Source organism: Oncorhynchus mykiss, chromosome 13 (assembly GCF_057628025.1).
Source record: "Oncorhynchus mykiss isolate SJ-2025 chromosome 13, ASM5762802v1, whole genome shotgun sequence".
NCBI lineage: Eukaryota > Metazoa > Chordata > Actinopteri > Salmoniformes > Salmonidae > Oncorhynchus > Oncorhynchus mykiss.
Window position 1 is genome coordinate 33820396 of NC_143034.1, and position 17372 is coordinate 33837767.

The 17372-nt window shown below is 43.6% G+C and overlaps 1 protein-coding gene across 2 annotated transcripts; it reads left to right on the plus strand.

The window, feature by feature from the left end:
* The first annotated feature begins 2712 nt into the window (after positions 1-2712).
* Positions 2713-11434, plus strand: LOC110486052 (cysteine-rich protein 2-binding protein). 2 transcript variants are annotated; one of them, XM_090196063.1, is made up of 11 exons: positions 2713-2839; positions 4231-4516; positions 4875-4996; positions 5291-5412; positions 5657-5838; positions 6226-6651; positions 6926-7533; positions 7785-7918; positions 8408-8583; positions 9478-9668; positions 10557-11434. In XM_090196063.1, exons 2-11 carry the CDS (start codon positions 4258-4260, stop codon positions 10728-10730), a joined length of 2394 nt encoding a protein of 797 aa, XP_090052189.1. In that variant the 5' UTR covers positions 2713-2839; positions 4231-4257; the 3' UTR covers positions 10731-11434. The 2 variants fall into 2 exon arrangements, with proteins under 2 accessions (XP_090052189.1, XP_021413042.3); XM_021557367.3 differs by lacking the exon at positions 2713-2839 and adding an exon at positions 2882-3472.
* Positions 11435-17372: the final 5938 nt, after the last annotated feature.

Consider the following 17372-nt stretch of genomic DNA (forward strand, 5'->3'; position numbering starts at 1 on the left):
GGCTTAAAGTGGTCCAATGGACAGATACTCCAATCTCCGCTGTGGAACTTTGCAGCTCCTTCAGGGCTATCTTTGGTCTCTTTGTTGCCTCTCTGATTAATGCCCTCCTTGCCTGGTCCATGAGTTTTGGTGGGCAGCCCTCTCTTGGCAGGTTTGTTGCGGTGCTATATTCTTGACATTTTTTGCTCCGTCAGATTTTCAAAGTTTCTGATATTTTTTATAACCCAACCCTGATCTGTACTTCCCCACAACTTTGTCCCTGACCTGTTTGCTTGGTGGTGCCCCTTGCTTAGTGGTGTTGCAGACTCTGGGGCCTTTCAGAACAGGTGTATATATACTGAGAACATGTGACAGATCATGTGACACTTAGATTGCACACAGGTGGACTTTATTTAACAAATTATGTTACTTCTGAAGGTAATTAGTTGCCCCAGATCTTATTTAGGAGCTTCATAGCAAAGGGTGTGAATACATATGTACGCACCTCTTTTCCATTTTTTATTTTAACATTTATTTTTGAACTAAGTAATTTTTTAATTTCACTTCACCAATTAGGACTATTTTGTTTATGTCCATTACATGAAATCCAAATAAAAATCAATTTAAATTACAGGTTGTCATGCAACAAAATAAGAAAAGGAGATGAATACTTTTGCGTGCACTGTACATTTTCTATCAGCAAAGATACAAACGGAGCAGATTACCTTCCAGTGATTAAACCACTGCAATTTATACCTGATTGAATATTCATGGTAAAGAAGAAAAGGCAATGATTGACTTTGACCCTGACACCCCCATTGTCAAAACTCCCCAGTCATTGGGTGACCTCATTGATGGTGGCCTTTGTCAGGTGTGTTTTTGCACATGTCACAGTTTAAGATCAAATCAAATCAAATGTTTATTTGTCACATGCGCCGAATACAACAGGTGTAGACGTTACAGTGAAATGCTTACCTACGAGCCTCTAACCGACAGTGCAGTTTTAAAAAATACAGACATGTACATGTACATGTAGGTAGAGTTAATTAAAGTGACTATGTATAGATGATAACAGAGAGTGGCAGTGGTGTGGAGAGGGGAGGAGGTGGGGCAATGTGAACAGTCGGGTCTAGCCATTTGACTAGATGTTCAGGAGTCTTATGGCTTGGGGGTAGAAACTGTTTAGAAGCCTCTTGGACCTGGACTTGGCGCTCCAATACCGTTTGCCGTGTTCTATGACAAGGGTGGCTGGAGTCTTTGATAAATTTTTAGGGCCTTCCTCTGACACCGCCTGGTATAGAGGTCCTGGATGGTAGGAAGCTTGGCCCCAGTGATATACTGGGCCATTCGCACTACCCTCTGTAGTGCCTTGTGGTCGGAGGCTGAGCAGTTGCCATACCAGGCAGTGATGCAACCAGTCAGGATGCTCTTGATGGTGCAGCTGTAGAACCTTTTGAGGATCTGAGGACCCATGCCAAATCTTTTCAGTCTCCTGAGGGGAAATAGGGATTTGTCGTGCCCGCTTCATGACTGTCATGGTGTGCTTGGACCATGTTAGTTTGTTGGTGATGTGGACACCAAGGAACTTGAAGCTCTCAACCTGCCCCACTGCAGCCCCATCGATGAGAATGGGGGCGTGCTCGGTCCTCTTTTTCCTGTAGTCCACAATCATCTCATTTGTCCTGATCACGTTGAGGGAGAGGTTGTTATCCTGGCACCACATGGCCAGATCTCTGACCTCCTCCCGATAGGCTATCTCGTTGTTGTCGGTGATCAGACCTACCACTGTTGTGTCATCGGCAAATGTAATGATGGTGTTGGAGTCGTGCCTGGCCATGCAGTCATGGGTGAACAGCGAGTACAGGAGGGGACTGACCACGCACCCCTGGCGAGCTCCAGTGTTGAGGATCAGCGTGGCAGATGTGTTGCTACCTACGCTCACCACCTGGGGGCGGCCCGTCAGGAAGACCAGTTGCAGAGGGAGATGTTTAGTCCCAGGATCCTTAGCTTAGTGATGAGCTTTGAGGGCACTATGGTGTTGAACGCTGAGCTGTAGTCAATTAATAGCATTCTGACATAGGTGTTCCATTTGTCCAGGTGGGAAAGGGAAGTGGAGTGCAATAGAGACTGCATCATCTGTGGATCGGTTGGGGCGGTATGCAAATTGGAGTGGGTCTAGGGTTTCTGGGATGATGGTGTTGATGTGAGCCATGACCAGCCTTTCAAAGCACTTCATGGCTACAGACGTGAGTGCTACGGGTCGGTAGTCATTTAGGCAGGTTACCTTAGTGTTCTTGGGCACAGGCACTATGGTGGTCTGCTTAAAACATGTTAGTATTACAGACTCGGACAGGGAGAGGTTGAAAATGTCAGCGAAGACACTTGCTAGTTGGTCAGTGCATGCTCGCAGTACACGTCCTGGTAATCTAACTGGCCCTGCGGCCTTGTGAATGTTGACCTGTCTAAAGGTCTTACTCACATCGGCTGCGGAGAGCGTGATCACACAGCCTTCTGGTACAGCTGGTGCTCTCATGCATGTTTCAGCGTTATTTGCCTCGAAGTGAGCATAGAAGTAGTTTAGCTCGTCCGGTAGGCTCGTGTCACTGGGCAGCTCTCAGCTGTGCTTCCCTTTGTACTCTGTAATGGTTTGCAGGCCTTGCCACATTCGACGAGCGTCAGAGCCGGTGTAATACGACTCGATCTTAGTCTTGTAATGACGCTTTGCCTGTTTGATGGTTCATAGGAGCGCATAGTGGGATTTCTTATAAGCTTCCGGGTTAGAGTCCCGCTCTTTGAAAGCGGCAGCTCTAGTCTTTAGCTCAGTGCGGATGCTTCCTGTAATCCATGGCTTCGGTTTGGGGTATGTACGTACAGTCACTGAGGGGACGACGTCATCGATGATGTGCTTATTGATGAAGCCAATGACAGATGTGGTGTACTCAATGCCATTGCAAGAAACCCGGAACATATTAGAGTCTGTGCTAGCAAAACAGTCCTGTAGCTTAGCATCTGCTTCATCTGACCACTTTTTTATTGATCTAGTCACCGGTGCTTCCTGCTTTAGTTTTTGCTTGTAAGCAGGAATCAGGAGGATGGAATTATAGATTTGCCAAATGGAGGGCGAGGGAGAGCTTTGTTTGCATCTAATTTATTTAGTTTTACTTCGTGTTTTATGTCCAGAATATTTGCAAATTATTATTACTACTATGAATTGCATAATTGTTTACATCGATTAGTTCTACTGTCTCCAGAGTCGGTACCCTGCTCGGTACTCTACTCCACAGCCTAAACTAATCGACACATTTTTGAGATGTCCTGTGCTGTGCTAACGTTATCCAACTCCTAGTTTAGCAATTTTCTGTGTCTCCAAACTACATGCAATACCAGATAGCTAGCTATGTATACAACCACTAAAGTTGTACTAGGCGTTTCTGAGATACTTACGGTGAGCACCGTTGCAGGAGTGCATCTCAAGCAAAACTGGGACCAAGAGGTAAACAATTAGCTCACCTGCATGCTTCAATTCCCAGATAACGTTAGCTATCTAGCCATGTGTCTTAGTAGGGTACAGTGTTTCCCATGCAAAAGTCCGTTGCAACTTACATTGAGAAAGTTGTCGGAAGAAACATGACCTTTTGCTTAGCCTCTGCATGCTTTTCTGCTAGCAGACAGCTAACGGTAGCTAGCTAGCCACAGCACATCTAGCCATAATTTTAGACAGAGTAGAAAGAGAATCTTCGAGTGCTCGAGAAACGAATTCTGACCAAGGAGCTCAAGGCAGAGCACGACAGGAGAGAAGCAGGGCAGTAGGGCTCCGACCAACCACACGCATAACAACAACTACTTTGTGACAACAGCCTTCACAATTGTTATGTAGCGACATGTAGTGTAGCTATGGCTAATGTTCGTGCTAGAATATTGATAAAGCGATGTAGTACACCATAGTTTTCTTTCAAACTGGGCTGGGCTGTCTTTGTGCAAATGAGCACCCATGCCTTTTACAATAGACATATTTGTAGATTCTTTGGCCAATGATTTATCAATTACAGGTTTGGAGGAAAAGTAAACTAGCTGACACTGCAGAAGTCATTGCCATCCTTCTGGATAGCTATTGATTGTCACTGGTTTTGAAATACAGGTCAATGCGTAGCATGTAGTTAGTTCCCTAAAGGTAGGCTATACATAGTGTTTAGTTAGGTAGTAGGTAATGTTATGTCCTTGCACAATTATGACTCTTGACTCTCTGCACAGGATTAGAGTGTCTGACTCCACCTGGTGATGATGGAAAGTGGTGGTGAGCAGAGGGGCCAAGTGGAAGATGAGGCCATGTGCACCTCTGCCTCGGAGGGGTTGGAGGAGGGTGAGGTGGAGGGTGAGACGCTGCTCATCGTGGAGTCGGAAGACCAAGCCTCGGTGGATCTCTCGCACGACCAGAGCGGTGACTCGCTCAACAGCGATCTGGGGGAGGACGCCGAGGGTGGCTGGAACGAGGACATGGCTTTCTACTGCGACAAGTGCCACAAGTGGATCCCCATCGGTGAGAGGAAGGCCAGGCAGCCCCTGGGGGTGCACCGAAAGCAGGGAGGGAGAGCGACCTCTCCCTGTGACGGGGCGTTGTTCTTTCTCAATATCACATAACAATAGCAAATCACAACGATTTGGACAGAGTATATTTGCGCAGTTATTTCCTCAGTAATTTCAGTGGGGTTGGCCTTATCTGTCCATCCATAGATTTTAAAATGGGCTGCTGCTTTTTTCTATAAATTCGCACAAGTCAATATTTGGATGTCGTGTCCTGTTGCACCGTACATGCTTTTAAAATAAAGAATGAGAATTAAATGAACAGAAGGCCTTGTCTCTTAGCGGTCTTTTTTATTCTCATCCCCACCATTCAGCTCAGCTGCACGGAGAGCAACCCAGCTACCTGAAAGGAGACAACTTCTTTAAGTTCACCTGCTATGACTGTACAGAAGATGTCAAGGAGACCTTTGAGAGGATGAGACTCACCTGGCAACAGGTATATGTGCCACAATGTTTACAATAAAGAACTGATTTGTAGTGCAGCTTACATAAGATAATAAGAACATGAACAGGGTCAAAAGAGGAACGCCTTAATAAAAACATGGGGCAAGATCCTTATCTACAGTATGAACAAATATAAAATTGCAAAGTATGGTATATTGCTGTAGACTTTATTTCAGTGATTATATTTGTTCTGGGCAACAGCACTCTGAAATGAGTACTGAACGAATGTCATATTTAATTTTCCTGGTTTCATTGCAGTTCGGTGTGTTTTCTGTTTTTATTTCAGGTGGTTATGTTGGCCATGTACAACCTTTCTTTGGAGGGCACGGGGCGTCAAGGCTACTTTAGATGGAAAGAGGACATCTGTGCCTTTATTGGGAGACACTGGACCTTCCTACTGGGCACCAGGTTAGAAAGAGAACAACATTCATTTGGTTGTCAGTTGGTAAGGTTTTGATAAGTTTGCATACAACCCTAAAAATTTAAACAGAAAACCTGATTATCGTTCAGCCAATTATCAGAATATCAAGAGCGGACAGATTTGGAACTTGACCCAACCTTTGTGCAAAGAAGAGCTGTGTTTTCATTATTCTTTTTAAGTCTAGTATTTTGTAAACGGTTAGTGTTTTTGACTTCTCACCTTCACCTGCAGAAAGAAGACTTCCACATGGTGGAGCACGGTGGCGGGCTGTTTGTCGGTGGGGAGCCCCACGTTCTTCCGCTCAGGGGCCCAGGAGTTTGGCGAGCCGGGCTGGTGGAAGCTGGTGCAGAACCGTCCACCCACCCTGCGCCCAGATGGAGACAAGTCCTCGGTGGCCTCCCTAAAATCTAAAGGTGAACTGCAGAACACTCATAAATAACCTTAAGTTTTCACATTTTCAGACACAACCAAATTATTATTTTGTGATAAAGAAATTATAATAACGTCAGTGTGTTAAATAGACTTATTTAGGAAAAGTCAAGGGAGGATATGACTTTAAAAATGACAGGGATAAATTCACACTTCTATTGTTAGAGGTAGTTAACCCTAAACAGTTTGCAGAATTGTGCAAAGTCTGTTGTGTGAATCAATTATATGTTTTTGAGGGATAACCAGCTACTGTTGTATAAAATTAATTCACCCCTCCAGGCGACTGACTGTACATGCATGTGTTTTTGATTGAGCATTTAGAGCCCTTTTTGTTTAACAATTTGCTTAGCTGGCGTTTGTTACTTTCTCAGCTGCCTCCAAGCCAACCCTGGACCCCATCATCACGGTAGAAGGCTTACGGAAGCGCGTGGGCCGGAATCCGGTGGAAAGCGCCATGCAGCTGAAAGAAAAGCGCTCACGCACCCACGAGGCTAAGGACATCCGGCGGGCGCAGAAGGAGGCGGCGGGGTACATGGATCACAGCGCCTCCTCCACGGCTGTCAAGTTCAGCGGCCGTGGTGGCGGGCGGAGACCCGACTTGGTCCTGGAGAAAGGCGAGGTGGTGGACTTCTCCTCAATGAGCTCATCGGACCGAACACCACTCACCAGCCCCTCGCCGTCGCCCTCTCCGGACTTCTCTGCACCCGGCACCCCCGCCTCCCACTCAGCCACGCCCAGCCTGCTGTCGGAGGCTGACCTCATCCCTGACGTCATGCCACCGATGGCGCTCTTTCACGGTAAGAAGTCGGGGTCCCCTTGATCTTGGAGTTTTTAGTCTCGATAGAAAAGGCAAGATGAGAAATGGTGTCTGATAGCATTTAATGCCACAATGAACGTCAACAAAAACATCAACAATTAAGCAATATTCCAAGGTGCATTCCATGCCACTATCAATTGATTTCTATGATATACAGTATCTGTCTGTAGTGCTATAGGAATGAATGACTCAACAGTGGTATTTAATTAGTTGAAATGATCAGTGATCAGAATGTATCGTATTTGAAACTAAAGATGACGAGGAGCTGGACGGCGAAGGCGTCATCGATCCCGGCATCGAGTACATCCCCTCACCCAGTATGTCCCTGGGCACTGGCGCCCTTGTCGTTCGCAAAAAGCTGCGGCCTGGGGTGGCAGGGGCGCACATCAAGCAGGAAGCAGAGAGTGACGACGAGGAGGGCCGTGGCCGGGATGAAGAAGACGACGAGAGGCGGGGGCGCGGCGAAGGCCAATCCAATGTGGTCAGGGGGGCGCGGGGTGGTGCGGAAAGGAGGAGGGGGGGCTTAACAGAGAAGGGGAAGGGTTCCCCCCCTTCAGAGCCCCAGTTTGCCCCCCTCAGCCTGTATGAGGAGCGTGTGCTGCTGCGGCGCCTGGAGGCTTGTCCGCAAGCGCTGGCGGTGACTGCGCAGGCCAAGCGGCTGCACAGGAAGCTACTGGTGAGGAAGGCCAAGCGCCAGAGAGGGCTCCCCCTGCTGGACATCGACCAGGTGGTCAGCGCCACCCTCAGTCTGGTGGGAGGGTTGTACGGGTCCCAGGAGGGGGGACAGGGCCGCTACGAGGGCTCTGGCGCGGGGAAGTACCGCACCACCAGCCAGGACCTCCGAATCCTCGACCGCTTCCAGGTACACCTTCACTACCACAAGCACAGATGTCAAATTTGTGCACAGATCACACACACAAATGTATGCACTCTGTACTGTTGGTCGCTTTGGATAAAAACTCTGCTATGTGACATTTATGATTAAATTCCGATTTGTTATGAGTGGTCACGAACGGGAGGAATGGTTTGAATATTTCCAAACACATTACATTACATGCGTGATACGTCTTTTGCTTAAATCACATGTCTATGGAATGCATTTGATTCCTTTAGACAACGGTGTCCAGCAGAAGAGGGTACCACCAGCCCACAGTGTCCTTCTGGCACCGCCTCATGGGCTCCGACGCCAGCGTAGACCAAGGCATCAAGAGCCCGTACACCTCCCGCACCCTCAAACCCTTCATAAGGTATGCCACACGCCCTTACCTCCTTCATGAGGCACACCACATGCAGCCTTTATACCCCTAATATGGTAAGAGACATTTGTGACCAACTGACCTATGACATTAACCTGTAATTAAACTCTGATACTCAAGGTGAGGTATAACAATCACAGCATGGAAGGAATCAATATTATTGTGGCTCAATTCATGCCATTTTTATCTGTTACGTGCAGTATGTAGCCCTCCTGAACGTGGCCAATATCTTTGTTACATTCAGATTGAAATAAATTGTGAAGAATAGTCATTCCTCTCTGACACATAAATTAAGAAATCATGTTGGCTCTTTTCATGGCATTTATTTTCTCTCCCATCTCCTTGGTTATATTCACTAGACACCAAATCGAAAAAAATGGACTGAAACAGAGAGTGATTATTTGAACTTCTCCAATAAGAAACTCTCGTTTTGGTTGCAAAACATTTTGCTATGGTGTGCACTAATGAATCCATCACCAGGAGGGACTATGAGAACAAGCCTATGAAGCTGAAGCTGTTGGCGGAGATCCGTGCCTACCCCCACAGGAAGGACCCCTGCTGGGTCACCAAGCCAGAGGCCCCCATCGACTACTGTTACGTCAGGCCCAACCACATCCCCTCTGTTAACTCCATGTGCCACGACATCTTCTGGCCAGGTCAAATCAAATCAAATTTATTTGTCACATACACATGGTTAGCAGATGTTAATGCGAGTGTAGTGAAATGCTTGTGCTTCTAGTTCCGACAATGCAGTAATAACCAACGAGTAATCTAACCTAACAATTCCAAAACTACTACCTTAAACACAGGGATAAAGAATATGTACATAAAGATATATGAATGAGTGATGGTACAGAACAGCATAGGCAAGATGCAGTAGATGGTATCGAGTACAGTATATAGATATGAGATGAGTAATGTAGGGTATGTAAACAAAGTTGCATAGTTTAAAGTGGCTAGTGATACATTTATTACATAAAGATGCAGTAGATGATATAGAGTACAGTATATACATATACATATGAGATGAGTAATGTAGGGTATGTAAACATTATATTAAGTAGCATTGTTTAAAGTGGCTAGTGATATATTTTACATCAATTCCCATTATTAAAGTGGCTGGAGTTGAGTCAGTGTGTTGGCAGAAGCCACTCAATGTTAGTGGTGGCTGTTTAACAGTCTGATGGCCTGATGGTCCCTGCTTTGATGCACCTGTACTGACCTCGCCTTCTGGATGATAGGAGACTGAACAGGGCCATACTATCACATTTTAATTTTTCTTGATCATTTTTACATGTAAGACTGGGAATGTAAAAGGGACATTTTAAGATGTTCCAGACCTCAAAAGTATGCTAGTGTCGAGTTATATTCCAGGCCATCCGTTGCGTAGATCCAGCTATATGCCTCAATTCCAAATGAATGGAAAAGACGAGCACCATCTAATTTCCTGATTTTAGTCAGTGCTTATCTTTTCCATTCATTTGGGGTTGAGGCATATTTCCCTCAGTTTTAGATTGATGGCTGATTTTTCTCTCTGGCTCTCCTATCAGGTGTGGATCTCTCTGAGTGTCTCCAGTACCCAGACTTCAGCGTCGTGGTCCTTTATAAGAAGGTGGTGATCGGCTTTGGGTTCATGGTGCCGGATGTGAAGTACAACGAGGCCTACATCTCCTTCCTGCTGGTGCATCCCGAGTGGAGGAGGGCTGGGATCGCTACATTCATGATCTACCATCTCATTCAGGTATGGTAACAAAATCATAATAATGATTATAAAAACAACAATACTACAGTTTCAAGCAGCAATGAAAGGGGCACTATACTAGCGTCTGCATAAAGTGGTTAAGTGCAGCTTTAATAGTCTCTAAGCCACATTGTATAGAGCCATATTGCCATCATATACACGTCATTGTAAGACACTGAGTGTACAAAACATTAGGAACACCTGCACTTTCTATGACAGACTGACCAGTTGAAAGCTATGATCCCTTAAGGATGTCACCTGTTAAATCTACTTCAATCAGTGTAGATGAAGAGGAGGAGACAGGTTAAGGAAGAATTTGTAAGCCTTGAGACAATTACGACATTGATTGTGTATGTGTGCCATTCAGAGGGTGAATGGGCAAGACATAAAATGTAAGTGCTTTTGAACGGGGTATGGTAGTAGGTGCCAGGTGCACCGATTTGAGTCTGTCAAGAACTGCAATGCTGCTGGGTTTTTCACACTCAACAGTTTCCCATGTGTGTGTCAAGGATGGTCCACCACCCGAAGGACATACAGGCAACTTGACACAACATTGAACCATTGAAGTCGACATGGCCCAGCATCCCTGTGGAACACTTTCAACACCTCGGAAGAGTCCATGCCCTGACAAATTGAGGTTGTTCTGAGGGCAAAAGGGGGTGCAACTCAATATTAGGAAGGTGTTTTGTACACTGTGTAAAGTCACTGTACTGGTGGTTAGTGCTTTTTAGACCAGGGACTAACTTGACCCTACGGCTACATTAGAATTAGTCGAGTCAGCTAGAAATAACTATAAATAAATAACCATGAAAGTCACTTAAATTGTTTGGCTCGATCTACAACAGCACAGGTTAAGTGGTTGAAAGCAAGGTTCTCTTTCCCCCACAGACCTGCATGGGAAAAGACGTCACTCTACACGTCTCGGCCAGTAACCCCGCCATGCTCCTATACCAGAAGTTTGGCTTCAAGACTGAGGAGTACATATTGGACTTTTACGACAAATACTACCCGCTGGACAGCAAGGAGTGCCGACACGCCTTCTTCCTGCGGCTACGGCGGTGAGACAGGAAACGGGACAGGCCAGTATTCAGGCCATAGAAATATAATTACTAGAATGGACATGCCCATGTAAGTTAACGTTCCATTGGTGAACTGGTATCCATATTGAGTGTACTAGTCAAATAGTCGTTGTCTGTGGAGCTTTGTCTGTTGTAGTGTTTATATTTCTATACAGGCAACCAGTCAGAAGGAGGAAAAAATACATCTGGAAATGCCTGTGCTATTCAGTGTATCCATTTTATGTTACACCGTTTCTTTGTGGTCATTATATTTGTGAGAACCTATGGTGAGGTAGGTGTATTTTTTTTGATCCACAAAAGAGACTGAAGGACGGTATTTTGTAATTTTGTACACTTGCATTTCTGAATAATTCTGCAGTCCAAATGGCTATTATATAAAGAAAAAATCACTCACATTGCAAATTCTGTCTTCATTTGCTTGCTGGAATATAATGTACAGTGAGATCCAAAAGTATTTGGACAGTGACAAATTCTTTGTTGTTTTGGTTCTGTACTCCAGCACTTTGGATTTGAAATGATACAATGACTGAGGTTAAAGTGTAGACTGTCAGCTTTAATTTGAGGGTATTGTCATCCATATTGGGTGAACCGTGTAGAAATTACAGTACAAATTTGACTCCATAATACTAACGCAATTGACGGTGAAAAGGATGCCTGTACAGAATAAAAAAGTATACTGCAAAGCAATACATTCTTTTGTCCTGAATACAAAGTATTATGATTGGGGCAAATCCAATACAAAACATGACTGAGTAGCACTCTCCATATTTTTAAGCATAGTGGTGGCTGCATCATGTTATGGGTATGCTTGTTATCATTACAGACTAGGGAGTTTCAAGGAAGAAAAAAAAATGGACTGAAGCTAAAGGTAAAATCCTAGAGGAAAAACTTGGTTCAGTCTGCTTTACACCCGACACTGGGAGATGAATTTACCTTTCAGGACAATAAGCTAAAACACAAGACCAAATCTACACTGAAGTTGCTTACCAAGAAGAGAGTGACTGTTCCTGAATGACAAGAGTTACCGTTTTGACTTAGATATGCTTGAAAATCTATGGCAAGCCTTGAAAATGGTTGTCTTGCAATGACCAACAACCAATTTAACAGAGCTTGAAGACTTCTATAAAGAATAATGGGAAAATATTGTACAATGCAGGAGTGCAAAGTTCTTAGAGACTTACCCAAAAAGATTCCAAGCAGTAATTGCTGCCAAAGGTGATTCTAACATGTATTGACTCAGGGGTGTGAATACTTATGTAAATTTGATACTTCTGATTCTAAAAACATGTTTTCACTTTGTCATTGAGGTATTGTTTTTAGGTGGGTAAGAGAGAACAATTATGTAAATCCATTTTAAATTCAGGGTGTAAGACAACAAAATTTGGAATAAGTCAAGGGGTATGAATACTTTCTGATTATGTGAATTTGTCCAAATACTTTTGGTTCCCTAAACTGGGGGGGACTATGTACAAAAAGTGCTGTAATTTCTATGGATGAGAATACCCTAAAATTAAAGCTGACCATCTGTACTTTAACCTCAGTTATTGTTTAATTTCAAAGTTCTGGAGTACAGAGCCAAAACTATGGAGGTACATTTTTATTTTTGTCTAGAGCAAAACTTTTTTTAATTTTCAATCAAAAATAATTATTCTGAAAGCAAAAATGGATGATGGTTCTCCATTGGTCAGCCATTTTTTTGAGTGTCAGTTTGGCTACAACCAATACTGCACTTAGAACATCTTGCCTTCTCCAGATGGAATTGGCATGGCACTCTGACCACCCAAAACAGCCTAGAGAGAAAAAAACCCTATGGTAGCACCTTGACTTCTCAAAAAATGAAATCTTACACGGAATCCAAACCGGGTGCACCATCGTGCATACATTTTTTTTGTCCCCCGACACCAAACGCGATCACTACACACAGGTTAAAATATCAAAACAAACTCTGAACCAATTACATTAATTTGGGGACAGGTTGAAAAGCATTAAACCTTTATGGCAATTTAGCTAGCTAGCTAATTTGTCCTATTTAGCTAGCTTGCTGTTGTTAGCTAATTTGTCCTGGGATATAAATATTGAGTTGTTATTTTACCTGAAATGCACAAGGTTCTCTACTCTGACAATTAATCCACACATAAAACGGTCATCCGAATCATTTCTAGTAATCTCTTTTTCTAGGCTTTTTCTTCTCTTGACTTTATATTGCGATTGGCAACTTTCATAAATTAGGTGTATTAACCGCCACCGACCTTGTTTGTCTTTCAGTCACCCACGTGGGTATAACCAATGAGGAGATGGCACGTGTGTACCTGCTTCTATAAACCAATGAGGAGAAGGGAGAGGCAGGACTTGCAGCGCACTCTGCGTCAGAAATAGAACTGACTTCTATTTTAGCCCATGGCAAAGCAGACACTCGTTCGCGAGCAGTGTGGTTGCAATAATTGAATCATATAGATTTCTAAATTGATTTTGCAACGCGAGCTGTGTAGTCAGCCTGTAATGTGTACAATCACAACATGTAGGCCTACATCTGATCATGCACAAGACTCACTATGTCTATCACAGGGTGGGTGCTGGAGAGCTACTGGATGTGCAGGCTTTCGTTCTGAGCCCCTCACTAACACCACTGATTCAAGTAGACCAAACTGAAACCATGACTAGATAATTATTTGAAACAGGTGTGTTAGTGATGGGATGGAACAAAAGCCTGCAGACCCAGTGGCTATGTAGTAGTAATAGTAGGAGCGGAATGGTTGTATAAACTCCGCATGGTAGTTCACGCTCTATGCTGAGAGAGATATTTCTCAGAAGGTAAGTGTGATATTCAACTATAAAATATTTTGAGTGTAGTTACATTAAGCTGGCTGTCTGTATTATATTATACAATAACTAAAGTATACAGTATATATGTTTTATTGTTTCATAAACCGGGTAGGTGCAGTGAAATGTGTTGTTTTATAGGGTCAGCCGTAGTACTACGGCGCGCCTGGAGTAAAATTAGGATTAAGTACCTTGCTCAAGGGCACATCAGCAGATTTTTCATCTTGTCGGCTCGGATATTCAAACCAGGCAGCAACCTTTTGGTTACTGGCCCAATGCTCTAACCGCTAGGCTATCATAAAAGTCTTATCTCTCACAAACTAATGTGACCGAATTGAGAAGTGCGTTTACCCAATTGAACTTGGTTACATATAAACTCAGCAAAAAAATAAACGTCCTCTCACTGTCAACTGCGTTTATTTTCAGCAAACTTAGTGTAAATATTTGTATGAACATAAGATTCAACAACTGAGACATAAACTGAACAAGTTCCACAGACGTGACTAACAGAAATTGAATAATGTGTCCCTGAACAAAGGGGGGGGGGGGTCAAAATCAAAAGTAACAGTATCGGATGTGGCCACCAGCTGCATTAAGTACTGCAGTGCATTTCCTCCTCATGGACTACACCAGATTTGCCAGTTCTTGCTGTGAGATGTTACCCCACTCTTCCACCAAGGCACCTGCAAGTTCCCGGAATGGCCCTAGCCCTCACCCTCCGATCCAACAGGTCCCAGACGTGCTCAATGGGGTTGAGATCCGGGCTCTTCGCTGGCCATGGCAGAACACTGACATTCCTGTCTTGCAGGAAATCAGCAGGGGTCATGGAGGGTCATGTCAGGATGAGCCTGCAGGAAGGTACTACATGAGAGAGGAGGATGTCTTCCCTGTAACGCACAGCGTTGAGATTGCCTGCAATGACAACAAACTCAGTCCGATGATGCTGTGACACACCATCCCAGACCATGACGGACCCTCCACCTCCAAATCGATCCCGCTCCAGAGTACGGGCCTCGGTGTAACGCTCATTCCTTCGACGATAAACGCGAATCTGACCATCACCCGTGGTGAGACAAAACCGCAACTCGTCAGTGAAGAGCACTTTTTGCCAGTCCTGTCTGGTCCAGCGACAGTGAGCTTGTGCCCATAGGTGACGTTGTTGCCAGTGATGTCCGGTGAGGATCTGCCTTACAAGCCCTCAGTCCAGCCTCTCTCAGCCTATTGTGGACAGTCTGAGCACTGATGGAGGGATTGTGCGTTCCTGGTATAACTCAGGCAGTTGTTGTTGCCATCCTGTACCTGTCCCGCAGGTGTGATGTTTGGATGTACCAATTCTGTGCAGGTGTTGTTACACGTAGTCTGCCACTGCGAGGATGATCAGCTGTCCGTCCTGTCTTCCTGTAGAGCTTTCTTAGGCTATATACCACACCCCCTCGGGCCTTATTGCTTAAATAATATTCACAATATATTTTTTGTGAATGTACCAGTGTCTGAGAACGATGTGAAGACATGGGCTCCGGAGAAAGGGACACAAGCCCTAGACGGCTGCTGAGGAACCATGGACCTTAAGGGGGCCTGCAGGTCTTTGGGACTAAAGAAGACACACACAACGATTACCAGAACGTACACGCTGTTACACTGCATAACATTAATAAACGATCAATAATCCCCTTCATATTATAAAGGGTATTATTGATAGCTTATGAATGTTATAAAGTGTATAAGTATTATATGAATCTCCATATCTATATATATATATATATATATATATATATACATATATATATATAGTAAATGTCCGTTTGACAGTGTTTGCACCAGAGATCCTATTCTAATTCTTAATTCAATGGTATGCACTGACGCAGCAGCTTCCACTTATTGAGGCAAGCATTTATAAATGCTGATATTGAGTTTCTAACAGTGTTGTGCATTGCATATGAATAGGATTTGTAGTACTTACATTACAGCATGACTGCATTATGGTCAAGTATACACAAATATTTTTGTGACACATACCTTTATAGGGCATTGGGAAATAGCTCAATACTAATTTCCCTAAAGGGCTATCTTTGTCATGTTGTTTAGGCAGTGTAAATTGCTCATGAGTAAAAGTGATTAAATTAGACATAGCTTGAAGCTTCAGTGAGGCATCTCCAGAACCGTTGTCTGCCCCAATCTCCTGTGAGAAACAGAGCAATACAATAGATCCACAGTAACAGTATACTCAGCTTCACCTCAGCTTGTTCAGAACACATATTGATGCAGATGGTAGCACATTTGTTTGAATGCTCCATCATTGTAATGTATAGTTTTCATGAGAATGCCTGATGTAGCCTAACATGTAATGACTGTTGTGCCAGTTATGTCACGTCATTGCTAGGCTTCCCCAGAAAACCTGTGAAGAAGCATGACATTTTAGTAAAGTTCTTTAGCTTTGTAGCAACTGTAATGCAAACCGGCAATGTGACATATCTTATCATGAGTTGTCATTACATGTGAAATGAAGTGTTATTATGCAAATATGCCTGACTATACCTGCCTAGGGAGGTCTCGCTCATACTCCTTCAGAACGTTCTCTTCATTGTCCTCAATGGAAGGTGGCTCGTTTGAGGGCACATACTCCACCAGAAATAGCTTGTTGACAATGGCACTCTCTCGACCACCTTATAAGGTCAGTTTCAGTCATCAATATCCATAATAGCAATTATAATAATATAACAGCACCAGACATGGATCAATTAAGTCAAGTATTTAGGGTATCCCTGCTTGGACTATTATGTTAATTCCATGGTACAGGGAAAACAAAATCGTATTTAACCCAGGACTGAATGGCAATGAAACAATAAATGTTTTTGTGTGATATATTTTTGTAGAATCCTTTCACAATTCAACCTGGTAATAGCCAGAGCTTTGACTGACACGTTGTCCTCGGGTAAGCATATTGGTCCGCTATACTTCAAAGTGCTGTTCTCTCCAAACCCTGGTTTTTGTACCATCCAGAGTGTGGTAGCGAGTGACATATGAGATATCTAGGCAGCAATATATGTTGTTTGTCAAAAACCTTTGAATCTAGAGCAGATGTAATCAGTGCATTGTGGATATCATACAAAAAAAACGATGAAACAACGTTAAAACAATATTCAAACATAAATGCGGTACATACAATATATTAATGTATGCACTAGCATCCTCCACACATTATGGATACACGCATGATTTGATCTCAACGGGAGTTGTGGTGTCTATCTCATGCTTGGCTTTACCAGGAGGGGGATTCGAATCGGTATGAGAGGCACCACAATGCAACCGGCTGTCATGTTTTGTCCTATAATAAAAATGCATTCGGCTATAAAAACATTTTCATCAGACCATTGCAAAAAGTGACATGTGTTATTATAAAGTGTTTAAGACTGGTAAATTGTTGTTTTTTAAAAACCTGATATAGCTGCTTTGAACAGTTTCCGCTGATGTTACAAAACAGATGCGATGCAGCAATGGAGAAACATAACGTTACTCCTTAGCAACCCACCACAGCCAATGGCAGGATTCACGACGTTTTCATTGTTTATTCTCAACTTTTATTATATTAGCTATCATTTGGCTATTCCTGAAATACCTGGAAAACGTTGAATGCCCGCGCCATAGAAATGTAATCCACTGCGTCCTATGCATGTTTTTCCTTATAATAAACCATTATCAAAGAATATGTGTTATTGTTACAAAATGTACCAAATCCCTCACTAAATACTAAAATACTGATGACAATAAGCTTAGGAAAGAAATCAAATTATAAATGAATTGAACT